General features: G+C 40.0%; 2 protein-coding genes across 3 annotated transcripts; one reads left to right on the top strand and one right to left on the bottom strand.

The window, feature by feature from the left end:
* The first annotated feature begins 10,519 nt into the window (after window positions 1-10,519).
* Window positions 10,520-15,020, top strand: slc25a1a (solute carrier family 25 member 1a). Its single transcript, XM_066651323.1, has 9 exons — window positions 10,520-10,938; window positions 11,867-11,974; window positions 12,190-12,289; window positions 12,776-12,914; window positions 13,032-13,116; window positions 13,697-13,801; window positions 13,984-14,099; window positions 14,181-14,254; window positions 14,341-15,020. The coding sequence occupies exons 1-9, from the start codon at window positions 10,674-10,676 to the stop codon at window positions 14,453-14,455; spliced, it is 1,107 nt and encodes a 368-aa protein (XP_066507420.1). The 5' UTR covers window positions 10,520-10,673; the 3' UTR covers window positions 14,456-15,020.
* A 16-nt stretch (window positions 15,021-15,036) lies between these two features.
* On the bottom strand, window positions 15,037-24,107 carry nle1 (notchless homolog 1 (Drosophila)). 2 transcript variants are annotated; one of them, XM_066651322.1, is made up of 13 exons: window positions 23,973-24,050; window positions 22,602-22,739; window positions 20,928-21,145; window positions 20,361-20,440; window positions 20,171-20,247; window positions 19,994-20,091; window positions 19,242-19,434; window positions 18,812-18,947; window positions 18,669-18,715; window positions 18,383-18,585; window positions 16,935-17,094; window positions 15,966-16,036; window positions 15,037-15,865 (listed from the first exon to the last, which is right to left on the bottom strand). In XM_066651322.1, exons 2-13 carry the CDS (start codon window positions 22,734-22,736, stop codon window positions 15,853-15,855), a joined length of 1,431 nt encoding a protein of 476 aa, XP_066507419.1. In that variant the 5' UTR covers window positions 22,737-22,739; window positions 23,973-24,050; the 3' UTR covers window positions 15,037-15,852. The 2 variants fall into 2 exon arrangements, with proteins under 2 accessions (XP_066507419.1, XP_066507418.1); XM_066651321.1 differs by having other exon boundaries at window positions 15,038-15,865; window positions 23,951-24,107.
* Between the last annotated feature and the right edge of the window lie 48 nt (window positions 24,108-24,155).

The following is a 24,155-nucleotide window of genomic DNA, read 5'->3' as shown; positions in this document are numbered from 1 at the left end:
TTAAATATCAACCTAAAAACAACATAAAAAATATCAATTTACCGTGTAGTTGCCTGAAAAAGGTAGGTTCCTTGCTACAGTTCTGAAATTCAAACAAAGAGGTGATTCAAAATGGTTTTGTATATTCACAGACACAGTAACTTGTGACTCTATAAGTCACATACTGCTGAAAAATACCCCTCCATTTGAGCCAACCAATAGACAGTTATTACCTTCAGTGAAACGGGGAGACATGAAAGAGTATATGTTTAAGAGGCATTCAAAAATGCAGAAAGAGAGAGAGAACAAGAGACTGGAATGTAGAAAGGACAATGATGTGACGGGAATAAGTATGGGGACACATGGAACCAAAAGAGAGGGGTGGGCTGAGAGAGAGAGAGAGAGAGAGAGAGAGAGAGAGAGAGAGAGAGAGAGAGAGAGAGAGAGAGAGAGAGAGAGCTGCAGTGATTAATGAGTCACATGATTGACGGGTGAGTCATCTACTGCCATGCACCACTGCAGAACCCCAAGCATTACGATTTATACTCACATGCTGGACACAAACACCCACACTCTCATACACCCTCACCAGATAAAATGTTTGGCCACCTATTGTAGGGACCCAAGCAAGAGCTTGCAGACACGCTCATATGCTCCCACCTACACATTCCCTCACCTGCCCCCCCAACATATGCCCACCTACGATCACGCATCCACCCATATACTCACAGGCATTGTATATAACTCAAAGGCCTTTCCAGATATGAAAAACTGCTTCATAATTAAATGCAGAGGAATCATTTTGACCTCTGAAATGTATAATATTGTGCGAATGGACATCTATTGTCATAAGTGCGCATAATATTTCTGAATAATGCAACCACACACGGGGTAAAGCTGGTTACATTAGGTTTTTCATTCTGCCATGACACGAAATGAGTCTTTGCTCATATTATTTGTACAATTTCTGATAAAATATACTTACGCCCCATAGCAACACAAGGCTGACATCAGTGGGTTTAGCTTTTTCGAAACCCAAGGTTTCATGTTATAAGCAGAATACTGAGCTAAAGCCTCCTTTGAATTAAGCATTTGAGAGGTTGCTACAAGCAGTGAACCCGCTACAAATTGATTCAATATAACTACAGATGTCCACCTACTGATAAGGGGCCAGTGCATCTTTCAGCCAGTAAACCAGCTTCAGAAACACGGTACTTCATTGCATTCTGTTTTTCTCTTCTTTGATGGCATGCAGAAGCCCTTCGGTGAGCCGTGATGAGAGGAGATCTATCAGCGAGCATAGAGGAAAGTAGTACCATTGAGCCACTGTCAAAGGGTGCCGGTGAGTCATAAGCACTTACATTCACTCTCGGCCTCCACTGAGCAGTTCCACTGCAATATGAAAAGAGTCTGTTACATTATGCCAATAATTACTGTAAATGGTGACATAACCATTTAAAGCCTACACAAACACACATACACATATGCTGGGTTGCACACATGAAAACACACTAGCTGTTTTACATGCAAGCTGTAGCTAACAGTGCCTCCACCCATGCCAATTTGTTGCATTTACTCATCACTCGCAACAACACACACACACAAACACACACACACACACACACACACACACACACATGCACGCACGCACGCACACACAGACAGCCACACAAAATCAAGCTCACAAAACATAGTCTAAGTCAGTGACGGCAGAGGCACAGATACTTCAGATATAAAAACAGACAGATAATTACACTGAGTCATACACAGTACTGGAAGCAGCTCTGATGATGCACTCCACCAAGTCAACCAACCAGCATTCGACAGCGCTTCAAAATGGCCAAATCATTCTCCTCTCAAACTTTCCCAGTGACTAAAGCACATCTTGCGCACTCCCTATATTTGCCTGATTAGTAATAATTGAGCCAAATCATGTAGAGTTCCATGAGATTGCAATAATATCCCCTTGATCCTCTTTTATACGCCAAACCTTTATACATGATGATAATTACAGTATAATTATCAACTCCCCTTCCTGTGCAGGAGCTGCTGCTTCTCTGCTTGTCTCCGTATTGCACTCCGAGCTTCCTTGCTGAGGTAAACAGGTTGTTTTGCAAATTCAGATCTTGCTATTCAGTCTGCTTTCATCTTCAGCGATCTTCTGAATGTGTTCGCGCCATCATGCACAAATGTATAGCTATGTGTTTCTGTCATTGCATTACAATACAGTATGCAAAGTGACAGCCTGAGCTTTTTGTGTTTACACTGTGTCAATTCCTGTCAAAAGCTTGGGAAGTATGGCAGAGTGCTTACAGCCATGGGCTTGCTGCTGGAGGCCTGTCATGTTTCTGTTATAGTGCTCTAAATATACAATGACATAAAACGTTTAACCAGCTCCAGTGAGAATCAAGCTCACTCCGTTTTATATATTGTGCCTGTTCAAAGAGAAACATGTACACTTTACCGTAACATGTTGCTTTACAGGAGCAAAACAACCCCCCCCCCAAAAAAAAACCCATTATAAAAAACTTATAGCGATTATATTTTGACGCAATGTGAAAACAGCTGCTATGTTCAAATGGAAGAAAAATGTAAATGGGAACAAAGAGTGATACAAATAAAATGACTCTGACAATATGCATCTTTTGACATAACTCTTTTTCTCTTTTTTCACTCTCTCTTCTTTACTCTCTTTGTGCATCATTTCTCAGCCAAATTATTATCATCACTGTGTCAGGAACACCTGCAAAAAGGTTAATCGTGAAAACTGTGGAGCAAAGCAACGGCATTACCACTTAATTCACCCTTCCCCACTGATGCTGTTTGTGCCAGAGGCAGCGCTGAAAGGGGGAGAGGAAAAGGTGAAGAGGGTGAGAAATTGATGGAGTGAACGAAAAAGGGGAGGGAGTAAAAGAGAGAATGAAGGTGAAGCTTTGAGTGACTCACCCTGTGTAAGTACGTATCCAACAGCTCCATAAAGTGGTGGGCCACCTCCACACTAATGAGCTCACTGCACAGTCATAAGCACTTACATTCACGCTCGGCCTCCACTGAACATTTCCACTGCACAAAACAGAGAGAGATAGAAAGAGAAGAGAGAGAGAGAGAGGAGAGGGGGGGGGGGGAGATAAGTAATATAAATGTACAAATAGAAGCTTACATGCTGTGACTATTTGGTAAGACCTAAACAGGATGATTAATGTTAATGAGTAACTTATCTGTAAATAAATTCTGCACTGATAGGTGTTTGCAGAGGAACATCACCGGTGCATCATTTATCTGAAGCTTACAAATGTGCTAATCCCATTTATCTCTCCGTGGTCTTTGTCTCTCTGCAGGGTGGCCCACATTACGGACATGGTGTTCCAGCCATGGGGTGACACCTGAGCTGGCCTTCGCTTATTCTTTACAGCAAATCTCTTGTGAGCCATTCTGGCCCATTCATTATTGAGCAGTAACGGTTTTCGTTTCGTGAAAAGCGAGAACAGAGCGAGAGAGAAAAACAAACAGCAGGTGCCACCACCCAGACAGACGTAGTGGTCAGTGGTATGGCCAGCAGCATGGAGAATAACCAGACAGCCTGCTTGGGGTGAGTAGACAGGTCTAAATATGGATCTTAATTTGGAAATTTGGAAAAAGCAAGAGTGCATCTAGGTGTCCTGGCTTGGGCCAGATTAGATCATTGGTGTGTAATTTGGATTCAGTGATAACCTCTTATTAAGTGAGTTTAGTAAGGGAGAAGATAAGCATTCTTGCTGGAACAGGATAGAAAGTGGCTTGTAAAGGGAATCACACTGAGGCCAGATTATATGACTACCGCAAGTCTCAGTTCTTTTTTTAAGGACCTTTTAAGCATGATGTTACGAGTAACTGTGTCTGATGTTGCTTTCTCTGCTTTCCATCTAAACCACACACACAGTAGTGAGATACAGGCAAACAGTTTACCACGTTCCCTAGCTTTCGAGGAGCAGGGCAAACAGCAGACGCAGCATCAGGTGAGGGTGCACAAATTTATTGCAATTTAATGGAATTTCCTGCAAATTTCAGCATGTCTAACCATTTCTGTTTTATTTTACGCTTGTTTGTACATACAACAGAGCTGCAGTAATCATGTCTTTGTAACCTATGGAGACAATGAGCGTAAACAACTTCACGAAGAGACTGAATCTGGAGAAGAGTTTCAAGAACAATGTGAATATGAAGAATGGCTACAATCAAATGAATACCCACAGAAGCTATTCAAACCAGAAGTGTCTGCAAAACTAGTACCAGCCTTTGAATGTGTACCCACAAACACAGAGAGTATGTATGTGTGTATATAAGAGGTTAAGGCTGTTGCTGTTTCCTTGTTACTTTATCAGAGCTGATCATAAATTTCCAGTAGACATGACATTTTATTTAAACATAGAACTGCAACTATTAGCATTGTTAGTTCTGATTGTTAATTATTAGAAGAAGAGCATTGTGTTTTTGTTTAATTCTTTGTTTATTCTTTAGGCGTGGAGCTCTGCTGGTACTGCATTAAATCCCTTCCTTCAGAGGAGCTGAATATATCACAGGTAAAAATGCTTTTGGAGTATAGCTGACCTCATTATCTCAGATAACTGATATGTGTTGTCTGTCTATTTTGGAACTAGTTAATCATTCAGGATTGGACTTCAATGTCCTACTATGACATCAGTATCTCCTTTCAACCATTTCATCTGCCTGTAAATAATGTATCTAAGCTTGCAGTACAAAATACCAAGTGTTACTTCTGATATGCCCCCTAGATGGTGCTCTCTTCTTTATATTCTGTTGCAGCTCATGCTGGAGAATGAGGACTTAACAAAACTCTACAACAGCGAGCGCTTGAACTACCAGCAGGACCCCAGGCCTCACTTTGGAGTGGCACGCTCCTCTCACTCCATACCTTTCCCCTTATGGGACAGGGAGGGTCCCAAAGAGCTGAAGTGGGATGCAGATAAGGAGGATACAGAATGTGTTACCAGTTGCCCACACTGCCATTTGGCCCTTCCACGTGATACACTACGCTGGCATGAGGTAAATAACATATACACAGCTAATACATACAAAGCCCTGAGGAAAGGAAAGAGTAACTGTACTGATGTAGTCTACAATTACAAGTTAATGAGTCATTTCGTTAATGTATTATCCATTCACTACCATAGGCTTTTATCACTTAATGTGCTATCCTGATTTATTCATATGGGTGTTTGATTTTTCTTTTATCCCTCTTCTTTCTCAGGAAAAATGCCTGTTATTTGAAGGCATAAGAACGGATGCGTAAAATTAAATGTCAAGGGGAGAGAGGTCAGTTTTATTATTTGCTAAATGGTTAGATCAGAAGCAAGACTGTCAGAAGCTTGCAATTTGGGTAGACATTAGCAGGTAATTTATTTTACTGCTGTTTAAGAATTTTACATTCTGCATTGTACAGATTTGTACAGATATACAATGTATATTAATAGATTTGTAAAGGTGTACTGTGGCCTGGATTTGCCACATTTGATGCTATATATTATTCTTGGTGATCAAACTGCTTTTGAATAAAATCTTTGTGTGTGTGCATGTGTCTGTGAATCAGGGATGACATTTTTTCAATTTTAACCCATTGTATGTTTTAAGCAGTGTTGTAACATCTTATATTCAGTATGAGTAAATAATTTAAGTGTAATCCATAATGTGTCATAATGTTTTAATATACGTTTTCAGTTTCATAAATTATGTCATAATGATAACAGAAAGGGTGTACATATTAAATGAATTCTTCATTATCCTAATTACAGGTCTGTTCTTGATAGGAGTCACTGAGGACCAGGGAGCCTAAGCTCTGGGATTTATGGGGAGTACGTGTTAAAATTAAGTAATCTTAAACATTTAAAAACCCTGATCCTCAATGAGGAGACACAAAATCTAAACATTTACCATAACACAACAATCATACACACACACACACACACACACACTCACAAACACACACATGCACGCACAGGAAAATGTCCACCCTACCTGGGACCTTGAATCCAAGGGTAAAATCAAGCTCTAATTATAAGGTGCAAGCTACACACAAAAGCTACAAGACGAACCCATCTGACCTTATGAGATGGAGAACCCTGGCTCTGGTGTGGAGGGCATCTCTGAAGAGCACCTAATCAGTTGAACAGGGGACTGTTGAGACCATTGAGGTGGATTTGAAGAGGGATACAGAGAATAAGAACAATAAAAAATGAAACAAATGAGGAGAGAACTGCACTGGAGCAGACCAGATCTTAAGGACAGCTGTAGAGTTGGGCCTAACTTATTGACGTGTGTTTGAGGCAGTTGGGTGACAATTCTGTGATTGTCTGAACAGAATCACTGTCACGTCTCACTGAAGTGCCACAACAGTTACAGGGTGATGTGCTCAACAAGGTATCAGTACTTATTCTGCTTCTACGTTATTAAATACATTACAGAGGCATAGAGGCCTAAACAAGCAGGTGCTCTCAGTTATGTCCACTGTCTGGGCTCCTTGTAGTTTGGTGGTCTGCTGCATTCAAGTAACCCACAGAACCCCACTGGAGGAGCTGAGCTGGCAAAGACAGCCTTCATTATAAGTCACTTGAGATGATCCATAGCAATGAATGTGGCATTTGGGCACAGTGTGGAGACCTTTATTCCATTCCACTTGTTTATGAGGTCTCATATCTGTCTCTGTCTATTAGAGGAATTCAACAAAAGCTTTGCAAACATAGACCCTTTTTTCTAAAGCAGAGGTAAGACTAATAAATCAATGGAATAAGTGATGTGTTTACCTTAACAATTTTATCAGATACTCATAGGGTCCTGGAATCAAGATGCAACTTGGAAACTGGAAACTAGGTGCAAATTCATCAAAGCAGACATCAGCCATTTTGGGGCTTAGAGGGTGTGAGGCTCAGTTCCAGCTGAGTGATGGACTATTGGAAGGTCTATAATCATCCTCTGGGGCTGCAGCCTAGGCTAGGCAAAAAGCTGTTAGGGTTTGAGATTGGTATTAACATTCATTCATTTATTATCTGTTAACCGCTTATCCAGTTCAGGGTCGCGGTGGGTCCAGAGACTACCTGGAATCAATGGGCGCAAGGCTGGAATACACCCTGGAGGGGGTGCCAGTCCTTTACAGGGCAACACACACACATTCACTCACACCTACTGACATTTTTTAATCACCAATCCACCTACCAACATGTGTTTTTGGACTGTGGGAGGAAACCGGAGCACCCGGAGGAAACCCACGCGGACACAGGGAGAACACACCAACTCATCACAGACAGTCACCCGGAGCGGGACTCGAACCCACAACCTCCAGGTCCGTGGAACTGTATGACACTACCTGCTGCACCACCGTGCCACCCTGGTATTAACATGTCATGTTTATATTAAGTTAATGGTGTATTTCTAGATTAAAAATGGATAGTTGAACTTTGTAAAAACAAAATTCTGCTGGCTATTTGAAGATGTTAAACTCAACACTGAAATAAGAGTATTAATAAAATACTTGCTTAAATACAACAAACTCTAGAATTCTCGTCTGACACTTAGATACTTGGAAAAAGAGCTGTACAATCTGGTGATACAGGTAAATTGGTGAAATAGTAAAATTAAAATGGGTTAGGTTGTTTAGTATATGGGCGGCACGGTGGTGCAGCAGGTAGTGTCGCAGTCACACAGCTCCAGGGGCCTGGAGGTTGTGAGTTCGGTTTCCACTCCAGGTGACTGTTTGTGAGGAGTTTGGTGTGTTCTCCCTGTGTCCGTGTGGGTTTCCTCTGGGTGCTCCGGTTTCCTCCCACAGTCCAAAAACACACGTTGGTAGGTGGATTGGCGACTCAAAAAGTGTCCGTAGGTGTGAGTGTGTGAGTGAATGTGTGTGTGTGTGTGTCTGTGTTGCCCTGTGAAGGACTGGTGCCCCCTCCAGGGTGTATTCCCGCCTTGTGCCCAATGATTCCAGGAAGACTCTGGACCCACCGCGACCCTGAAATAGATAAGCGGTTACAGATAATGAATGAATGAATGAATGTTTAGTATATGAAGTACAGGTGGTGTCATTATCACACAGATCCAGCATCCTGTGCCTGTGGCTTCGAGTTTTGTGTGTTCTCCCTGTATCTGTGTGAGTTACCTCCCATGGTCCAAAAACACACATTGGTAGGTGGTTTGGCTACTCAAAACTGTTCTTAGGTGTGAGTGTGTGCGCATGTGTCGTCTTGCGTAGGGTTAGCGCCCTCTCACCTTATGCCCAGTGATTTTGGGGAGACTCCGGAACCTGAGCTGGATAAGTGGTTACAGAAGGTTACAATGAATGAATTTAAAAGTTCATTACAGTAGTCTGATTTAAAAGTAATGTCATAGACCTGTTTTCCTGTGGGCCAGATTTAAATCTACACCTATGACTTGGAAACATGAAGAGCAGGAGCAGAAGGAAGTACTCAAAATGTACAGAGACCTCACTGAGGCACATCTAAAGTGCTTTGTCCTCATTTATTCCATTCCATGACTCCATGACAACTGACAAGACTGACATCCAGACATAAGTCAATAAAGATGTCAAAATAAACGGTAAATCCATCTATCCTTTGTCAGTCAATCATCGCCTGTTATATTATTGCAGGGGTGCACAACACCAGTCCTGGAGGGCCGGTGTCCAGTAAAGTTTGGTGATTCCTCTGCTAAAACACAACCCTTAAACCTGTCAATTAACATGTACATTACAACAATTAACAGAGTTGAATCAGGTGTGTGTGAGCAAAGGAATCACCAAACTTTACTGGATACTGGCCCTCCAGGACTGGAGTTATGCAACCCTGTATTATTGTAATCCTTGAGAGCTTTTAGTTAAGAAATAAAAAAAAATAACATAACAATTGAAAAATAAATAAATATTTACAATTTGCAACACATTCCAAAAAATGTTGGGACAGGGAAACAAAGACTGGTTTTGATAACAGGATACTGACATGACTGGGTTTAAAAAAAGAGCATCTCAGAGAAGCTGAGTGTTTCAGATTTAAAGAGGGGAGGGACCACTCTGTAAAAATATTCAACAGTGACATTTTACAACTTAAAATAATAACATAATTGGTGATTTAATCACTTATGGTATGCAATATCCCTAAAAGATCCAGAAAATCAGGTGAAATTTCTATATGCAAGGCCCTCAGGTGTCACTGCTTTAAAAAGATATGAGTCTGTTGTGGAATTCACTGCATGCGCTCAGGATGGAAAAGGGAAGGCAAAACAAAATGTCGGGGGAGCCAAAGTTTCCAAAGCACAGGACTTAAGTCCATACCTTATCAGAACAGTTATAAAAAAAGGAACAGAGAACAACACACACAGAGGGTGTTCTTCATTCTCTGCATAAGACACTTTTACCTATCGTTACTTTGAATTGACCTGTTTGCTTTAATATGAATGTTTTAAATAGCAGGTATTGTACCGTAATTTGACATATTAAATAATTAATTATTTATTAGTTTGTTCATACTGCTCAATCAGTTTAGGTTTGAACTGTATGGAGAGAGACTAGTCTCAAAATACTTTAAAAAAGCCTGCTGGCCACGTTTGTGGATCAGGTTGCATTTGTATTTGGATCGGGTGAAATGCGAAAGGAGGAAATGAACAAATACACAAATGCAGATTCTACAATTTACAAATACATTTTAAATTCGAGACTTCGACTTTACAAATATATGCAATGTAAATGTAAACAAATGTTTTTATTTTCACATAAAATTATGATAGTTATGAAAACCAAAAACATTTATGAATGTAACTGTATTTATACAAATTGCAGACAGTGAGACACATGTATTATGTATTCATTTGTGAATAGTGAAACATATTTGTGACTTGTGTTTAATTTGTGGATTAACATTTACGCATTTGTAAACGAGTCCGTATCACTGGGTGCAAGACAGGAACAGGTCAGGGCGCCATTAGAGGGCACAGAAAATACATATTTCATGGACTGTGCAAAGATGACTTTGCAAAGATGGATTCATCTGCCCCAATCTCCCAATAAAGAAAATAAATAAACAGACAAAAACCCTCCAAACATTGATTATTTACGCAAGATTGGATGCAGGGATAAAACTACAAAACTGCACAAGTTGGAAAGTTCAAATAAGAACTACACTATATACGTTGCTGAACCTGTTCTGAAGTGTGCAAGAAATAATTACATTCCTTAGAATCTTCTCTAACTTTACTCTGTAACCCTGCTGTAACATTACTTGTTTCTTTCAGATATTAAGATTTTATTTCTTTCCGTCGCTGCTTGTTTACATTATCCCCCCCTGCTCTCGCGTGAGCGCGGATGCCCTACATTTTATTTACGCTCATTTAATTTTCCTTATATTGACCAATCATGTGTTTCCTAGCAAACATCGTGCCAGCTCGTGACCTGCAGCCATACTCTAAAGCCATTGGTGGAGAGGACCTCTTAATATTAAGCAGGTGGAATAGATGAATAAATAAACCAAATCACGCAGCTCGACCAATAGTGAGGCCGGTCGTATGAGACGTGATTAATATTCATGAGGATCACAGCACCACGCCACAGAGTGGCCTGCCAGTGATTGTGTTGTCTCTGCTTCATTGGACGGGCTCTGTATCGGCTGGTGAAAGCATTAGTGTTTACTTATTTGTTCGGTTGCGCTGAGAAACTGCTGGAAATGTCGTCTCTGTACCAACCGTTCTCTGTGTCGGACGGGCCCTGTAAAGATGCGGGTTTGAGGCAGGGATGCAGATCTCAGCAGCAGCAGCATCCTGCGGCGCTGACCCCCTTTCTGCAGCCGTCCAGCTTAAGGGGCAGCGTCTGTGGAGTCGCGGCGGACAGATTCACACCAATTCACCACATCTGTGCAGGACAGAGGAGTTTGGCGGCTGCGGCTGTGGGAGGGAGAAAAGTCACCCACCCGGGGAAGGCTATTCTCGCAGGTAAACGCTCAGTGTGGCGGTTTTAGCCGAACTACAGCTAACGTTAACGTTATTTCTGTGGATCACCGCACAACAACACTGGCGCATGTGAGGCGCAACACTGGGTCAAACGTCTGTTTTCACCCTGAACAACGGTGTTGAGGAAACCTATTCGAGCATCTTCTGTAACTCAACGTTTTTCTATCTTTTGTCTGTTTTGGCATTGACTAACGAGCTAACAACATTAGCGGCAGCCAGCCTTTACTCTTGATAGTGACCTCCCCCATTGCCCTAAAGCTAGCTACCGTTAGCCCACTGTCATCTTTAGAGCCATCATGGCGGGACAGTCCCCCTTTGGAGAGAGGACAATGACGCTGTAAAAAAACAAACCAACAATTTCAACAAAAGATATTACATTGCACACGCCAAAACTGAATAATTCAATTTCCCTTGGTTATGAACCTGAATGTTAACTGTACAATCCAGATTTGTCCAGTTGGTCTTAAACAGACTGGCTTCAAAATAAGACAGTAGTTACTTGTCTGCCAAGTTTTCTAGAATGTTCTTTAATTTTTTTACAGTAAGACTAGCTTAAGTCCTCACACAGCTTAATTATGGGTTTTGTTACATCTACTAGGACATACTTTTTACTGCCAATATATTTTTTTTGGCAAAATCCTACAGCCAGATCCCCATAATATTTTTACACATTCTAAGTAATTCATACACATATATTGACTTCTAAATAATACAGTGTATCTTCTGAAACATTTCCTAACAGTTTTAAATGGTCGGCACACATAATGTGCTGAAAAGTAAACCATAAAAGATCTTTTAAGCAAGTCTTTAGTTCTAAAACAAGCAGGTGGGATTTGTATTACTCATTGTGTTTGATTTTTAAACTGCCTTTTTGCTTAATCTTTGATAATTGATCTTTTATGTCATACAGGTGGTATTGCAGGTGCTATTGAGATCTGCATCACCTTCCCAACAGAGTATGTGAAGACCCAGCTGCAGCTGGATGAACGGGCCAACCCCCCTAGATACAGAGGGATAGGTGCGGAGAATCCCAACCCTGTGCATTTCTGCACCACACTTGCACAACTAATTTGAGTTTGTTTAAGCAGTCCTACTACTCACAGATATGCTGACATTGATTTAATTAAGACCCAGTATAAAATACAGCTCAGTAGGGATAGATGATTCTGGTCTTAAATGCTCAGTCTGTCAGACAGATGCTGAAAACATTGTGAATTGTAAATGTGTGCCTAGGGGATTGTGTGAAGCTGACTGTTCAGGATCATGGACTGAGAGGGCTGTACAGAGGCCTTAGCTCGCTGCTTTATGGCTCCATCCCCAAGTCTGCTGTTAGGTAAGAAAATCCATTTGAAATGTTTTAAAATACTGTGATTGTAAAACGGTTATTCCCATATTTGATTTATAAACATACAAACGTTGTTTAGAGATTAGAAAACTAGAACAAATATTTAGTTTTTCCCCATTTAATTCAATTTCAACATATAGAACTTCAGTTTGTCATTATGTGCACCAGCTTGTCAGAATAATAGTGTAATATTACAAATAACTGTACCCTCAAATATAGATTGGATGTCCACATTATTGTCATTTTTATATTAGTTTTAAAGGTACATTACATTTAATGCATATTTGTCTTTTAATAACTACAGGTTTTATTAAATCATAATTACATGACAGCAAAATACATTAGTAACAATTATCAGCAATATTCTTTGTCTTTATAGAATTCTGTACTGGTTAAAAATATACAACTTGTGGCATCTCCTATCCTCATTAAACATCATTACCTCCTTTACCCCCTTTTATGTGTCGGTGCTAGGTTTGGCACATTTGAGGTTCTGAGCAACCCAATGCGAGATGATAATGGTCGGCTTGATAACACGCGAAGCTTGCTGTGTGGGCTGGGCGCAGGCGTCACTGAAGCTGTAGTAGTGGTCTGTCCAATGGAAACGCTAAAGGTTAGACAATTTGCACATTGCACCAGTACATCAGCACTTTATCCAAATGTGCTTTGTTTAAATGTACTTAAAGTATACAAAAATAAGCCTTTTTTCCCCTCCCTGAATTTGCTTCAGGTGAAGTTAATCCATGACCAGTGCTCCCTTCAGCCACGGTACAGGGGCTTCTTCCATGGTGTACGCGAAATCATTCGTGATCAAGGTATAAAGAAGACACAGTGTACTGTCTTTTAATATAGGAATTGAATTTTAGAGTAAAGCTAACTTACCTGTGTGATATTTGTTTCACTTATTCAACACTTGTGTTTAGTTACATAATAAAACGTATTTTTTAAAACCGTGCTCAGAATGTTTCCAGTGGTAAGAGAGGTAGCAATTTGGAGTCACCAGAAACTACTGGACTAACACAGTTAGCTGGCAACTTTTTATTAACAAATATTTAAGATAATATTTAAAAAATTTAGAACTATGCCAGAAAAATAGCTTGTTTCATCTATCCACAAATATATGCTTGAGTTTTGCTAGATGCTGCCTGACTGGAACTAGGATTCCTTGGTTTGTGTTTACAGTTTCATTTATAGATTTTATAATTCATTGCTAGAAAAGTGAGGCTGCAGAAGAATCAAACCAAACTAATGTTTTTCAGTACATTTTCTAATCATCTCAGCTAAGGTTGCTGTTAAGTGTGGAACTGACAGGACATAAAAAATGAAAAAGCTTTCCTTCTTTTATATGTAGCATTACATTTCACATTCTTATATTTAAATAAATGTCATTGGCAGGAGTTCGTGGGACATATCAAGGGCTGACTGCTACTGTGCTGAAACAAGGAACCAATCAAGCTATACGCTTTTATGTCATGAACCTTCTTCGCAACTGGTACAAAGGTGAGAGACAGATGCAGCATAAAAAACGACCACCTTCTTGCCACAAAACACCAAATAGCGTTTCGCCCTTTGTGTAGCATTTGGTTAAACGTGTGTAGATATGAGCATGTGAGTAAGTTAAAAGCCGGTTCCATAATGTCTTTGGTGTCTAAAATAGCATGACTCTCTTGCTGTGTCTCTAGGTGATGACCCTAGTCGTGATATGCATCCACTAGTCACAGCCATTTTTGGTGCAACTGCGGGTGCAGCAAGCGTATTTGGTAACACTCCCCTGGATGTAGTGAAGACTAGGATGCAGGTACACCTCTATGCTGTTCAACATTTTCCTAACAGGCATTTTAATGTTCCATCAGTAAGTTGTTCATTTATTTTATCTTAGGGTTTGGAAGCCCATCGTTACAAGAACACCCTAGATTGTGCTTTTCAGATACTGAAGAATGAGGGCCCTCAAGCGTAAGAATTTGCTATGTACTCTTATGTCTAAATTTTCTCAACAGGTTTTCATTACCAATTCGTTTTCTAACTTATACTTGCTATAGGTTCTACAAAGGTACTGTCCCACGGCTAGGTCGGGTGTGTCTGGACGTAGCCATCGTCTTTGTCTTGTATGAGGAGGTTGTGAAGCTGCTGAACCAAGTTTGGAGGACAGACTGAAGTGGGTTAACAGCTGACACTGTAGAGAAGCATACGCAGTTGGCTGTGTCACTCAAGTGAAGAGCATGAGTCTTACACTGACCCCTGGCTCAGAGCAATGGATTTTGCAGCCATCTGTGTCTGCACGCTCTACAAAAGAGCGAGGGCATGAGGAAGAAAGACGTAAAAAAAAAAAAGCTATGTGGGTTTTGATTCACAGTATATTGCTGATGTTTCTGCCTAGCATACCGTATCATACAGTAGCACTTTCACTTAATGTAAAACCATGCAAGTGTCTTCACCACCATGCTCTTACTCATACTAACCCACTTATGTGGTAAAACCAAAAGATTAAAACAAGTCCCGCCCCTCCTCCCCAATGTACATGTACGCACACAGCTTACAATTTTATATCCGTTGCACTAAAATATATTTAAAACGTGGAAATGGTTTAAACGTGTATATGATGGTTTTGTATGATGTTACCTGTCATTTCTCAAGTTGGATTTGATGTGGACTTGTAATTTTTTTTAAATGCTTTTTATTCATGGTGAGCTAAACCTTTGTCCAATACACAATGGAATATTAAACAAATTCAATATATAATAAAGTGGAAATGACAGTACTTGTTGGAACTGGTAAGTAACCCCATGCTAAATTAGACAAGACAGCCTGTGTTCTAAAGTCTTCCACTAAAGACTTTAGAAAGCCTGTAAGGACAAATTGCAGACTCCCAGTCAAAGCACATGACGCCATGTAAGGACAGTGGAATAAATCGTTTTTCCTAGCTTCAGCTGAATTTACTTTTTGGCACATTATCTGATTATTGACAGTTTTATTGTGATAACATGAGACCAAAAAAAATGTATTTATTCAGATATTAACTATTGTTCTTAATTGGATTTGTAATGTTTGTTCTGTGGAGGACATCTGGTTAACAGTCAAAAATGGTGGGTCAAAGGAGTTTGTTCTTACAAAAGAAAATGCAGTCAAATCATGGCTGTCATTAAGTATGTTTGTCTCTATGAATGGAGTAATCTCTGAAGGGTAGAACAGATGCCGAAAGCCTTGTTTGGGATTAAACAATTACAAGCAGGGTGGGTGGGGATTACAGAGATTGAGTCATGTCTGCTGGGTGCTTATTTAAATGATTTAGCTCAGAACAATTTCATTCAGAAAAGTCAACATGTCTGAGCTCTTTCTTCTGTCAGCCATGGCATAAGATTGCCAGGTCCATAAGCATAGCGCGTGTCCTGTTCATTTTCACAGTGCATGTGAGGGCACTGGGTGATTAGGTTAAGGCTCCTCAAAATGATACAGCTCTCCATCTTCCTGATGGGTGGACCATTGGGTGATGAAGACGGGCAGTGAGTCACCTGATTGGCTGATAAACGCAAGACAGAAGGGGACACGCTCCACTACCTTCTCCATCTGTAGGAAGAAAACAACAGACGTACCAGGTGTTAAAAGCAGGAGGTGTAACATACTTGAGTGTATCCGTCCAAGTTTAAAACAACATGACAGCACTTACATGCGTAGACACTTGTCTTTCCCACCGCTGGCCACTCTCTGACCATCAGGACTCCAGTCTACTGCGAAAACCTGCCACCACACATATTTAACATGGCTTTGATAAAAGCAAGGCAAATATTTAATATAAAATTGAAAGATACGTCTAAACTCTGGTCATGAGCTCTGGGATAATCAATATACTTTAACAAATGGCTGCTATAATCCCCTGTAAACATCATCTGCCTGAATTGCAAGATTGTTAAATCCCCTAACACAAATAACACTAGAGGCAAGCAAACAGTGCTACACACTGAACTAATACGAGAACAGCAACCTCACCAAACAAACACACAAACCTTTTCCATATTGTATTGAAACACCTCCTCCAGTGAATTTGTAAAATCGTTAACATGTCTTGTTTATACACTAGTAGACGTATCACAAGTGAAAAAAAGCAGTAAAATGCTGTGTGCGCATTTTCACTTTCAAATGACAATGCTCCAAAATGGCCTCACACAGGCGACTTCAGGCAGCCAAGGTTTCTTACATCACAAACCTAAGGAATTAATCCCATAAGTTTGCTTGAGCCACTTCTAAATCATTGAGGTTTGTTTTTCCTTGGAAATAACTTCAAAATATGTAATACTGATGAAAGGTTTTAAGTGGTATAATCCATGTCCAGATGGGCAATTTAAGGTGCTTTCCCTTGATACATTACTGCTGACATTTTTAGTACAACTTCTTACATGTCATTTATGTGAACACAAGTGTTAGCTTGCTGTTAGTATGTACGTAACCTTATACGTATTTAGGCGAAACAACATTTTCATTTTGAAGGGACAATGTAGACACATATACAATAGATCTTCTCACATTCCCAGTTTGGGCATGTGCTGGCCACAGGCTGACTCATGACTATACAAGTAAACACGTATAAAATGGTGTGTGATGTTCCTCTACACTGATGATCAGTCCTCAATCCTCTCACCTCATCAGCATGGCCTGGCAGATCCACGTTCAGTTTGCCTGTCTTCACGTCCCAGACCTTCAGAGTGCTGTCACTGCTTCCACTCACAAGCAGGCGGCTGTCTGCTGACCAGGCCACTTGGTACACAGCCCCCACATGGCCCCGAAGTGATGTCAGATACCTGCAGGTAAAACGGCACTGATATTTTTTACTGCTGAACCATTTAAAGGCTAGACAGCATAATGGGAAATGCAGTATACATTAAAGAGAATTTTCTAGTTTCCATTGTTTCACAACAGGCCATACTGAAATTATGCTCCCAATGAATATTAATGGATCTTGAGCACCCTCTGCTGTACTCTACTGGTAATGCCTACACCTCTCTATATTTGTCAGTCAAGTTATAATTCTCCTGGTGCCCAATTCTGAGAATCACTACCAATAATATTTCCCTGCTTTTATTTAAAAAAGTGGTTATTACCCTAACCCTAACTTCTCTGTATCAGAGAAAAACAAAAATCTATAATGGTAGATTAATTGCAATAATAGTATATATAATCAATGTTATCAAAATAATTATAACAGTTAACAGGAGTTATTCACATTTCATCAAATATAACGTTCTAGAAGATAAACTATAAAAAATGCTTTTCTCATTTTCTGACCAGCTGTAACACAGTAATGCATCTCTGGATTTAGTTTCTTGTATTGGCTCGTGATAGAAAAAGCAATAGATGCATTTTCTTGGATAAAATGTATGCACATTTGCTTGTTTTTACTGTCCATCAACTGTAGCTTTCCACATTTTTATCATTATTAAGTGCCTTAAGTCTCGCCACTATTATTGACAAATCTGACATATTAACCATAGTTCATTCATTCATTCATTCATTCATTATCTGTAACCCTTATCCAGTTCAGGGTCACGGTGGGTCCAGAGCCTACCTGGAATCATTTGGCGCAAGGCGGGAATACACCCTGGAGGGGGCGCCAGTCCTTCACAGGGCAACACAGACACACACACGGACACTTTTGAGTCGCCAATCCACCTGCCAACGTATGTTTTTGGACTGTGGGAGGAAACCGGAGCACCCGGAGGAAACCCACGCAGACACAGGGAGAACACACCAACTCCTCACAGACAGTCACCCGGAGCAGGAATCGAACCCACAACCTCCAGGTCCCTGGAGCTGTGTGACTGCGACACTACCTGCTGCACCACCATGTGCACTTATTAACCATAGTGAACAACAAAAATATTGTGCAAATGGATCGACATATGGTTTTTGTCTACACTGAAGGATCTTCAGCATTGCTTTACCAGCATGGTGTCTTCCTACATTATAACATACAAAAGAAGCTGTAAAATATGCAATGTTTAACTATTCCAATGCTTTTTTAAAATATTTCAAACATTTATTTTTGAAATTCTTTGTGCAAAATATCTCTCAGAAGGAAATATGCCTTACTTTCCAGTTCTGCCATCCCAAATTTTGATAGATTTATCGAAAGAAGCACTAGCGAGTAGCCGTGTGTCAGGAGAGAAAAGCACTTCATTGACCAGCGCCTGGTGACCAGTCAAGCGGGCAACAGGCTTCTTCTCCTCTGCTGGGTTCCATAGAAACAATGTGAAGTCATCAGAACCAGACACCAACCGCTCAGTCCCCTCACCCTAAGGATCAGAAAGAACAGTCACTTAAATCAAAAAGTGAACTCCCAACACGTTATGAAATTTAAATCACTTCGTTCACTTACTCTAACTTTGTTATATCGCTTCAATGCCCTTTCCTTGATCTCTTCCACTGTGAAATATAAATAAAACCCCATTAATAAAACAAACATTTACACGAATCCAGTACTAATAGGAACCCTAAATGAAGGTGTTTTTGACTTCTTACATGAGCCAGCAATGTCCTGAGGGTTGATGGTGGCAGTTGCTGGCTCAAAGGCTCCTGTGCGAAGGACATAGTCAGTACTGAGGGCTAACGTATTCACCCAGTGAGCATGACCCTGCAAGGTCCGACACTGAACCCCCTGAAGAGAGAAGACATTCATTCAGAAAATGATGGTACTTTTACTTTTAAACCTTTTTTTTCTTTAGAAAAGACATTTTGAAAAAAACTGGTCACACTAAAGTTAAGTTCAGCATTATGGGTCATTTGGTGTCAAATATTTCACTGCAGTATATTCTGTTGGACCAGTCAAACTTTAAACTGACAGGGCTAAGTTAAGCAACAGCCTTAGTGGATGTAATACATAACAGTACATGGATCAATCAATTATAGGACCCACAAAACACCCACACAATATTAAGCTCTTTGTTCTTACATCTTTTGCCCTCCAGACTTTAATAGTCCTGTCTTGGGAAGAAGTGTACAAGAGGCTGTCCCCTCCCCATTTAACACAGGTGACTGAATGGGTGTGGCCTGTTAGGATCTTATCGCAGCGGCCCAGCACTGTGTCCCAAATGCGAATAGTGCAATCTTTTGAGGAACTGGCCAAATATCTGCATTCAGGGTTTCTATGACAGAAAAGAGTAAATGCGGCAAGTTATAATCCATGATATAAAAAAAAAAATATTTGACAGATGAATACATACATACACTATATGTCCATAAGTACATGCAAAAGTTCAAATGTACATGCACAGCTTGTATAATCTCCATAGGGATGCTGGTTCTAATCAATGCTCAATGCCATGTTTGGCCTAGAGGGGTATAAATACCTCATGCTTTGGCCAAGGACCAACAGAGCTTTGATCTCTGGAATGATGGGGCTACTTCTAATATCTTGATGATAAGTTGGAGAGGTACCTTCCAGCACTTATCCTCCAACAACAGTACTTTACCTTCCTATTCTATTTTTGAAACATTCCAACATCTCTGAAAATGTTTGAAGCTGCTACTGCTAAAATTCAGGGCAAACTACCTATAAATACTCTGTTTTAGAAGAACGTATCCACTGTGTTTAAGGAAAAATAGTGTATGTAATGCAGCACATTCTCTTGTGAAAATTAATACACTGAAGAGTATTAAACACTCAGAGAACAATATATATAAGCATTAATAGGCACAACTTACAAATGCAGCGGCTCCCAACAAAGCCATGTGATCCATTTAGTGTGTCCAGTCAGTGTCTTCCCCATCTGCTGACCAGTGACTGGGTCCCAGATGCAAATCTATACAGATGATATACAGAAATTTAACGATGACAGCAAATCAGCCCAGGAAGCTAAAAGTGTATTCATTACTACAAACCTGACTATTCTTGCACCCTGATGCTAACTTCTTGCCATCTGAAGACCAGGCTATAGACAAAACCCAGTGTGTGTGTCCTTAAAGACATAACAATTAGATACAATTAAACACAGCAATAGGTTAGTATCAAAGTTTAGAGTAATATAAATTATGCATTTGAAAGCAATGTGTTTTTCACAGTGATTCTGACCTCTAGCAGTGTGATGTGGAGTCTCTGTAGTTAGATCCCAGAATCTCACAGTTGTATCTCCAGACCCACTGGCCAAGAATCTAAGCCATAACATTCACACAGACAAAAGTTTATTTAAAAGAAGGATTTTTTTTTAAAAAAAAGCACACTTTCCTGTTCTGCAAAAAAAACCAATGAATAACTGTTTGCATTCCTAGTAAACATGGTGCGTTACAAAGTCAGATATAAGCTCATTTTGCTTTCGGATGCGCCCTCAAATATTCTCCTTACTAGTTGTTTAACCTGCCATACTGCCTGAAGATGTGTGGTTGACTTGCAGTGTGACACCACCTGTCATGACACTCCACCGCCAGATATTACCTACTGTTAAGCTACAAATGAACGTGTTTTTATATGCTTGTTTTTATGTATTTGTAAGCTAAACTAAAACTGGTACCCTTATTTAAACTAGGAAATATTATTGAGTGGCAATGTAGAAAGATGTTTAACCAACCCTGCAACAGCTGCTACCTAAGAATGCATTTCTCAAAACAGAATGGACAGGTTAATGAAGGCTGCTGTACTCACTTGCCCGTGGGACTAAATGCCACTGAGATAACAGCCTCCGTGTGTCCCTGCAGAGAGCTAGTGCAGCGAGCCACTGCCCTTACACGGAACACAGCTTGTGGCTGGTAGACCACAGGCAGCACCTGCTCTGTCTCCAAACCCAGAGCCTGCACACATACACCCAGAGACGAAACCACCTCTGCATCTCGCACAAAGAAAAGCAGTGGGACTTGCTCCTCCTGAATCATAAGACAGAAAGGGAACAAAGTGAGGAACCTCAAACAGTACAAATCAGAATTCCATTAAATCTGATCCCAAAAGGAAAACCTGAAAAAGGCCAACGTACATAGATATTACAAAAGATGAATGGCATAAACTACTCAGTAGAGTAGGGTGAAATTTGCAAGGTTCAATAATTAATAGTACTGATCTTTTTATTGTAATGACATTAGTATCTTTTATTTCTTTCTGACTGGAAGCAGTTTTCTCTATTTGACATGGTGCATTCTAAAATCCCATACTGTTTCAAGTAGTTCCCAGGCACAGATCTAGATTTCATTACCAAACAATACTGTTAACCTAACTGACACAAGCTACCCTAATGATAAATGTGAAGGCTGATTTTGTAGTTTAATTTCTTCAAGTTTACACACTACTATTCTGGTTGCTCTTGAACCATGACAAATTTTGAAATATGGGAGAGCCATATTTCAAATCACATTTTTTCTTTTGCTTCATATGGCCATATATTGTCACTGTCTGATTAAAAACACACATCTCCATTCTTAGCGGTTTTCATCCAATTCCTTTAACCAAAAATCACCCAGTTCCTTTAACCAGTATCTCCATTGGCTGCTAGACCTGTCCATCAAAACCGCGAATCTCCCCCGTTCTCCTGACGTTTAACGTTTACTCAGGTGAATCATTAGACCGGCGTGAGTATAATTAATCACGATAAGGATTACATATGTGGATTTCGGTCTAGTAATGATAGACTCTGCTTTTTCTAAAACATGGATTCATAGCAGCAGTGTTTTAGGAGAACATGCTGCAGGCTGTGCTTACACGGAGGTGAATGTGGCTCATTGGAATTCATTAAAATGAAATCTGTAATATTTGCTGTCTACAATACAGTCCATTTTACATATAAAACTTTTGGACATGCATCCCAATAGAGATATTTGTACATTTCTGAGCTGTAACAGGGCAGCACGGTGGAGCAGCAGGTAGTGTTGCAGTCACACAGCTTCAGGGACCTGGAGGTTGTGGGTTTGATTCCCGCTCCGGGTGACGGTCTGTGAGGAGTTGGTGGGTTCTCCCTGTGTCCGCATGGGTTTCCTCCGGGTGCTCCGGTTTCCTCCCACAGTCCAAAAAAATAACCCACCACATGTTGGTAGGTGGATTGGCGACTCAAAAGTGTCCGTAGGTGTGTGTTGCCCTGTGAAGAACTGGCGCCCCTTCCATGGTGTGTTGCGCCCAATGATTCCAGGTAGGCTGTGGACCCACTGTGACCCTGAACTAGATAAGCAGTTACAGATAATGAATGTATGAGCTGTAACAGGTAAAAATGGCATTATCTGTGGTTCATTTTTACTGTTATGTGTTAACAAGAATCATTCCGTTTTTCTGGTACTGGCATCAAATATGAAGATTCTTGTACCATTGCATCTGCACTTGAATGTGCGTTCAGTTTACCTTCTGAAGTAATGCGTTGCAAACCAGCTGCAATTTATCTGGTGTTATGTCCAAGGGAACGTCAAAGGGGGATCCAAGAGCCTCTCCCCCTTCATCCTGAAACTGGATCAACAAGCGCTCAGTGCCCTCACTCATTTCCTACAGAAACACACAGGAAACGAATTATACACAACCTTTAAAACAAACATAAAATAAAATGAAGAGGGAAAATCATTTTCAACAAACATTTCTATGTTGCCAGCTACTGTTGTGGGTTGACCACTGCTTTGATTATTATTAAAATATTTAGTAAAATGAAGCCTGCCTCTATCAATCACTAGTTTATATTAGTATAATAAAAGTACTCTTCTAGTAATCCATTAGACCTAAAACCTGAACATTTAGAGGATAATGCCAAGATAAGAAAATCAACCAAAACCTAAAAACTGGTCCTCTGACTGCCCCATCAAAGAGTTCTATTTATATAATACACAATATAATGAATACTTTCTGATTTACTTTATTACTGTATAAAATATTGGGCTGTTTCATTATGATGACAAGCATTTTTATTCAAGTTAAACAATGTTTCTAGGTCAAGACCTTATGATTACACTATAGTTTAACATCATCATCATCATAAATTTGTAATCTATATGCAGTATTTTTTTTTAAATGGTAGATAAATGTAATGTAAATGAAAGCTGCTCTGCTAAACACTAGATTTAGTTACAGACAGCATATCTTTGCTGTTAATTACTGTATTATCGCCGTCCTCCAGTAAATATTTTAAGCAAATCCTGCCCCAATACATTGGGAAAAGGCCTGTCAAAAGACTCGGATAAAAGTTTATAGTTTCAGGTCACAGGTAAACACAATTAAATTGTAAACATGATCGTTGAATTAGGATAGTTTTGTGAATGTATCTCTTTGTGATTGTGTTTGGAACAACACTGTCTTTGCCGTTTCAATGTAGAAATGCTCAGCCATTTTGCTGACTTCTTCTTATTTCGTGCTCGGTAGCTCTTAGCAAATAATAACAATAATAATGATAGTAAAAAACACGACAGAGAACTGTTAATTTGGTTGAAAACTTGATTTTCACTGGAGACAGTCATAAACTTAGAAAGCTCAGGGCGTTTTTCAAGGAAGAGTTTTTTAAGCGCTTTAAGAAACGCTTTCCACCTTTTAGACGAATCTGAAGTTAAATGCTTTTTTAATTTACTGTTCCACATTAAATGAACCGGTTACAGCACAAAACATGTATCCTCAGTACAGAATGTAACTGTAATTAAACATGAAATCTATAACAAGTGAATTAAGTCTACATTGCATTTAACAAGCCTGAAATGTACTTCAAACATCATTACCTTATTAACAGCTTTAGTTTACCTTCCACACGTGCAGAAGTCAGCTCCGTCGGCGCACAAAAATGACGCGACTTTTAGTAACGTGTCGTTAGTGAACGAATCGATTCTTATACAGATTCTTTAAGGTGAACTTCGTGAGCCGACAACATTTAAGAGTTGATTCATCGTTTGTGGATTTGGCTGTTCATTTTCTGTCCGCTCAGAC

Source organism: Hoplias malabaricus, chromosome 18 (genome assembly GCF_029633855.1).
Source record: "Hoplias malabaricus isolate fHopMal1 chromosome 18, fHopMal1.hap1, whole genome shotgun sequence".
Taxonomy (NCBI): Eukaryota; Metazoa; Chordata; class Actinopteri; order Characiformes; family Erythrinidae; genus Hoplias; species Hoplias malabaricus.
Note: the sequence above shows the minus strand (reverse complement) of the source record. Positions and strands in the feature narration are given on the sequence as shown.